General features: G+C 44.0%; 1 protein-coding gene across 1 annotated transcript in view; it reads left to right on the top strand.

The window, feature by feature from the left end:
- Positions 1 to 6,692, top strand: part of IQGAP1 (IQ motif containing GTPase activating protein 1) — a 134,290-nt gene that overhangs the window by 110,833 nt on the left and 16,765 nt on the right. The window contains exons 20-25 of the mRNA XM_012643685.1: positions 20 to 175; positions 422 to 585; positions 1,044 to 1,268; positions 4,721 to 4,861; positions 4,953 to 5,037; positions 6,138 to 6,370. Coding sequence (XP_012499139.1) covers positions 20 to 175; positions 422 to 585; positions 1,044 to 1,268; positions 4,721 to 4,861; positions 4,953 to 5,037; positions 6,138 to 6,370 — 1,004 coding nt within the window. The remainder of the gene's footprint in view (positions 1 to 19; positions 176 to 421; positions 586 to 1,043; positions 1,269 to 4,720; positions 4,862 to 4,952; positions 5,038 to 6,137; positions 6,371 to 6,692) is intronic.

Raw genomic sequence — 6,692 nt, 5'->3', positions numbered from 1 at the left:
TGTTGGTTTTTGTTTATAGGATGTGGTTTCCCACAGTAAAAAACTTACTAAAAAAAATAAGGAACAGTTATCTGATATGATGATGATAAACAAACAGAAAGGCGGTCTCAAGGCTTTGAGCAAGGAGAAAAGAGAGAAATTGGAAGCTTATCAGCATCTGTTTTATTTATTGCAGGTAAGTGGCTCCTTGAGTTGGTATTATGCAAATTTAGTTAATTTACTTTTGCATAAGAAAAGCTTACCCATAAATCCCTCTGGAAATATTTCTGATTTCCACTGAGGGGTGAGTGAAAGGCTGTCTTATTTTTCCTTCCTTATACCTTCTTATCCTTCAAGTTTAAAAAATTAGAGGGTTTTTTGTGGTTTTTTTTGCCAGTCTTTATGTTATCTAGAAATGACTTTTCCCTTGGTTTTATTTCAGACCAATCCCACCTATCTGGCCAAGCTGATTTTTCAGATGCCTCAGAACAAGTCCACCAAGTTCATGGACTCTGTAATCTTCACACTCTACAACTATGCATCCAACCAGCGAGAGGAGTACCTGCTCCTACGGCTCTTTAAGACAGCGCTCCAGGAGGAAATCAAGTATGAGCAGATTTCTGCGGGGCCTGGGGCTCCTTCCCGCTATCGTAGAAGCACCCAGTTTGAGAGTCACGCCTGCCTATACCTTTTCTTGATCTCAATTAATTTGTGAACAATACTTACCCTAAGGAAGCATGCACTTTTAAAATTAGTATAAAGTGTTGGTACTTCTGGGGAGGGGGTAGAATAAGATAATTTGCTAAATTAAATTTTAGAAACATTCTGTATTGAGATATACTTTCAAAAACTGATCCAAACATGAAGATTCCACGTTTTTGTCTAATAGAGGACCCACTCATGACTCCCATGATTGAGTGTATAGCTGCAGGAAGGTCCTGTGAGTGCTGGGAGATGTTTCTAGAGAAAGACAGTTTCCAGGAGAGATGATCTTTAGGAAGGATCTTTGAAGTTGCTAGGTTCTGTGATTAGTTGAAATTGAATTTGTATTTGATGATTTATAGGTCAAAGGTAGATCAGATTCAGGAGATCGTGACAGGAAATCCTACCGTTATTAAGATGGTTGTAAGTTTCAACCGTGGCGCCCGGGGCCAGAATGCACTGCGACAGATCCTGGCCCCAGTTGTGAAGGAGATTATGGACGACAAATCTCTCAACATTAAAACCGACCCTGTGGATATTTACAAATCTTGGGTTAATCAGATGGAGTCTCAGACAGGAGAGGCAAGGTATGGTGACCATAACAATTTTTCTTTCATGTTGTTATTTTCTCTCTTTTTTATTAATGTAGTTATTAACCTTTGATTTATAAAATGGAGAATTATCCAAATAGTTTTTCTTTAGAAAACTGTTCTGTAAATTGTTGACCTGGTAATAAATTCACTTATTTAGCAAATATTTATTGAGCACTTACTGTGTGCTAGGCACTGTTAGATACACATACAATAATGCAATTATTATAGTGAAACATACAATAATGAATGAATGAAACAGACATGGTCCCTGCTCTTTCTTTGTAGTTTATTGAGTGGGAGAGACAACAAACAGATACTTAAAAGTATAATTGAAAATTGAGGGAAGTTGCGTGCAGTTTTACGTAGGGTACTGTGGTAGGAGCTAACATAGGATGATCAGGGAAAGCCTGTCTCAGAAGGTGAAATTTCATTTAGCTGAGGCCTACGGGATAAGATGGGGCCCACCTTGCTAGAGCTAGATGCAGAGTGTTCTCGTCTGAACCCTCTAAGGCAGAGGGTCCAGGGCCTAAAAGGACCCTGGCGTAGCTAGAGATGCAGTTGAATGGGAAGGTTTATATAGATTGGGAGAGATCACTGTGTTTCATTAAAGGAAAGAGAAAATGGCATGGAGTGAATGGTGAGCTGCCTTAGAACATTGAGAGCTGGGCTAACTAAACATATCACAGGAGATTACTCTGCCAGGCAGTAGTTTGCCTACCGGCATTAACTTATCTAAAGCAAAAATGTGTCAGTCAAATACGAGTAATGCTGGGAAAGTCGAGTTCACGGAGCCAAAATGTCTCTGGCCTTACTCAGCCTGGGTGAGGAATGGAGATGTGAGCAGCTGTGGTTTCTTTCTTGTTGTTGCGGAGTAGTGTTAGATCATGCGTGAAGCTCTCTGGGGCTTGGGAGGAGTAGCTTTCCATGCTGTTGCTATTCAAAGTGTGGTTTGCAGACCAGTAATGGAAAATCATCTGTGTCACTAAGCACAGTGTTTATTTTAACTGACTTTTTTTCATAGCGAGACTTTCTCAATGAAGGAAGCGTGTATTGATTTACCTTCTGGCTCAGTCTCCTGATCAACGACTGCTCTGTAGACTGACACTGCTCTGCAGCGTCCTGCCTTTCATGTATACCCTGGGCAGAGAACAGAGCGTTCTGCTGATTCCTGGAAGGAGCTTCTCCCCTACTGGGAATCATTTGGCATCTGATTTGGTTCTTTGTGCTACTTAAAGTCTGTCACCAGGAGTCAGATCATTGTGCTGGGTGTGATTTAAAAAAAAATTTTTTTTTGGCCAGCACGCCCGAGGCCCAAATCCTGGAATGTGGTCAGCCAACTGCAATACTTGTCTGGGAGGTTCTGCCCACAACCCGGGGCATCCCTAGGTGTTGGGCCCATGGACACTGGCTCAAGCTACTAAGTTAATTTCTCTGGTCCATGAGTCAGTCATTTTTAGATTAAAATTCCACTTGACATTTCAGGATTTTTTTTTCTTGTGGGTGCCTATAAGAAACTGGTACCTTATTTTGCTTTTCATAAAAGTGGAATCGATTTTACCCTTTTTAAAAATACCCATGATTGCGAGGGTGACGGTGTGGCGGGAGCCCCTCCCGCACGTGAGCATCACGGAGCCGTGAGCTCTCCTCTTTCACTCCGGCCTCCACACACAGCAAATGGGGGTCTTACCACCTCTTGGGTATGTTCACTTCTAAAATCTTAGGAATTTAATGTTCTAGTCTCCAACTGGAACCATTGTTTTTAGCACTTTGATTCCCTTCGCTTGTCACTGCTTTTTAAATGTCACAGGTAAAATATGCAGTACTCTTTATTATCCCATACATCCAGTTGTTTCTCACCGAATGTTTCCGTTAATTTTTGCAGAATTCTCATATTCATAGTTTGCCTGTTGTAATTCAGCCACACTATGGCAAATGGAGTCGTGTCCCTGTCTACTTGTATTGGTTTCCTATGTCGGCCATAACAAATCACCAGACATGTGGTGGCTTAAAACGACAGACATTTATTCTCACTGAAATCATTATCTCTGAAGTTAAGGTGCCGGCAGAGCCTCCGGGGACTCGAGTAGAACATCCATTCTTGCCTCTTCCGGCTGCTTGTGGCTGTTGGCTTCCCGTGACTCTGGGTCGTGCAGTTCCCGTCTCTGCCTCTGTGGTCACGTTATTGCCTCCTGCGTGTGCACCGAATCTCGAGCCGCCTCTTTCTTATGAGGCCACCTGTGATTGGATTTAGGGCCCACCCGGATAATCCAAGAAAGTACCAGAACCTTGATACGCCCCCTCCAACACACACACTTTGTTTTGTGTTTCACCCCTCTTTCCTTATTTCCTTCCCCATTAAGCCTTGGCCCCGCGTCCTAGCGCATCCACTGTCCTGGCCAGTTCCTTCTGACCGTGCTCTCTCCTCGAGCAATCCTGTCGGCATCTCTAGCTTCAACTCTTGTACGTAACCGTCTCCTCCCTCACCAGTATCCGAAGGGTCACCAAGTCCCATTGATGGTGTCTCCTTAGTGTCTGTCAGATCAAGGCCTTTTCTTGGTCCCCACTGCGGCATCCTCGTTCATGCTCTCATCAGCTCTTGATCAGACTGTGGCTCTGGCCTCCTATTTCTTTTGTCTGCGACCGTCCATCTTTAGTTCATTCCTCATGATGGGCCACAGCAATCTTCCTCAAAATGAAGATCTCTAATTTTTTTTTTAATTTTTAAAATTTTATTTTATTTTTTATACACAGGAGTCTCGCTATTGTTGCCCAGGCTGGCCTCAAACTCACAGGCTTAAGTGATTCTCCCATCTCAGCCTCCCAAGCGGTTGGGACCACAGTGTGCCACTGTGTCTAGCTTAGATCTCCTATCTTTTTAATGCACTCCCACCCCAGCTTCTAGGAAAGTCCAGACTTGTTACTATTCTATATAGGGCCCTCCATGGCCTGGTCCCTGTTTACTTTTCCACCTTCATTTCTCCTCTTCTTTGCATTTGACCTTCCTTCCTAGAAGACTCTGGCTCTGCTTTTTTCCTGAGTTCAGGTGTCCCTTCCTTTCGGACGCCGTCCTTGCTTTCTCCAGTCCGAATGAAGCCCCTTCCCTGTGGTCCTGCTGCGCATTTGGTGAACTTGTTATTTTTAGCACAATATGTTTGTAATGATCCGTTTGTCGTTCCCATAAGACTGTCAGAGACTCAGGAGGGGATCTCATGTTTTGCCTTTAATTCCTAAGTGCTTGTCATAGTGCCTGGCACACAATTCAAGGTACCTGATTCACAGTTGAAAACCTGAGTTCAAATTCTAGCCCTCCCACTTAGCAACTCCGTGAGCAGGAGTGTGAGCTACTAATCTCCCTGGGTCTTTCTGTTGATGAAAGACGTGGTCCCTGCCTCAGGCTGGACCTGGCCGTTGGTCTGACGGAGTTGGGATTATTTCTGCTCTCCCAGCAAACTGCCCTACGATGTGACCCCCGAGCAAGCTCTGGCCCACGAGGAAGTGAAGACGAGGCTGGACAACTCCATCAGGAACATGCGGGCCGTGACGGACAAGTTCCTCTCTGCCATCATCAGCTCTGTGGACAAAATCCCGTGAGTGCCACCATTGTCATGACCCCCTGGGAGCCCGGCCTTGTGCCCTCCTGCACCTGGCCCTTCTCACTGAGCTTTGTCCACCCCGCAGTTACGGGATGCGCTTCATCGCCAAAGTGCTGAAGGATTCGTTGCATGAGAAGTTCCCTGATGCTGGTGAGGATGAGCTGCTGAAGGTGAGAGTCTGAGCCGGCAGATTCCTGCCCTCCAAAGCCCCGCAGGAAAGAGCTGTTAATGTAAACCTCCGTCAGGCCGTGGATCGTTAGACTCTGGCAGCAACTCGCCGTTGATCGTGAGCCTTTGAAAGCAACTGTAAATGTGTACATGATAACTTTCTCAGTGTGGAGCCGTTCCTATGCAGTCTGAATGGTGCATAAACAGCAAACAAGTAGAGAAAGATGGATTTTTCCTGTCTCCAGATAAATTTCTTTGAGTCCTATCTTTTCACTGGAGAACTGCTCCCTCTGCTGGTGGCGAGGCGAATGGCCGCAAGCACGGTTGCTTCTGCTAAGGCTGTGGCTGGGAGCTCTCTGACTCACCTGCGCTGCTCCTCCTTTTTTTTAATCTGAATGCTTTTTTCTTCTCTCTCCTAGTTCTGTGCTTTCCTACAGTGAGGCCTCGATTCTAGACTTTCTGTTCAGGTGAATTAATTTTATTTTTTCTGAATGAACTCTAGGGGAAATGCTGTGACTGTCCCTGAATTCTTCTGTGAAAGAGATATGTGTTGAGTGAATTTAATTTCAAAGGCATGAACTTGGCCTTTGAAGTCTGCAGCATGTGGGTGATGGGGGTTGGACAGATTGCACTGTGCTAATTAGGTCGTGTTTAAGGACTTATTTTAACTGTGTTCAGTAGCTTCTTATAACGAAAGCCCACCCATGTGAAAGTAAAAAGTGCGTGTGGCTGACAGCAGCCTCATTTGCTGCTGTGACGTGTGAACAAAAGATGCTCCAAAATGCTTGATGACAGACTTTGAGCCTGTCATTTTTACCTCCTGAATCTGCTTTTGTTAATTACTGGTAGTGGTTTTCAGTTCTGTTCTCTTTTTCTTTCTTTTTTTTTTTTTTTTAACCACATCCAACAAAGGGATAATTGGTTGTTTTATCCGGGCCTTGAGAGAAAGTGTTTTTGCATGTGTGCATGTGTGTGTGTGTATTTTTGATTTATTTTTTCCTCACAGGACTGCATTTTCTGGTTTTCTTTGCTAGCAAAGTCATTTGTGGCTTACTTGATGGTGTGGTTTTTCATGCTCATCTTACTGTGCCGTCTGTTCCAGATCATTGGCAACTTGCTTTACTATCGATACATGAATCCAGCCATTGTCGCTCCTGATGCATTTGACATCATCGACCTGTCAGCAGGAGGCCAGCTGACCACGGACCAACGCCGGAACCTGGGCTCCATTGCAAAGATGCTCCAGCATGCTGCCTCCAATAAGATGTTTCTGGGAGACAATGCTCACCTAAGCATCATTAATGAGTATCTGTCCCAGTCCTACCAGAAGTTCAGGTAAGGGGAAAGGTACAGAGTACTTGAAAGATTCTGTGGGTATACTTTTATCTCCAAGGGGAGAGACAAGATTAAATACCACCCCTCGCTTTCCCTGCGCTACCGTGTTGTAGGACACATGTTTGATGTGCTCAAGGCACCAGAAGATGATACATTTATTTGGAAGAGGATTTTCATATGAAACAGACAATAGTTAACATAAAAACAATGGTTATGCATTAGGCACATGTTACTTTGTAATTAGAGAAGAAATGGAGACTGCTTTTAATATTTGCAAATTAACTTCTGGTTTTGTTTTGGTTTTTTTTTTTTTTTTTTTTTT

Source organism: Propithecus coquereli, unplaced genomic scaffold (assembly GCF_000956105.1).
Source record: "Propithecus coquereli isolate 6110/MARCELLA unplaced genomic scaffold, Pcoq_1.0 Scaffold20, whole genome shotgun sequence".
In the NCBI taxonomy this organism is placed as follows: domain Eukaryota; kingdom Metazoa; phylum Chordata; class Mammalia; order Primates; family Indriidae; genus Propithecus; species Propithecus coquereli.
This window is presented reverse-complemented; position numbering and strand designations above follow the sequence as displayed.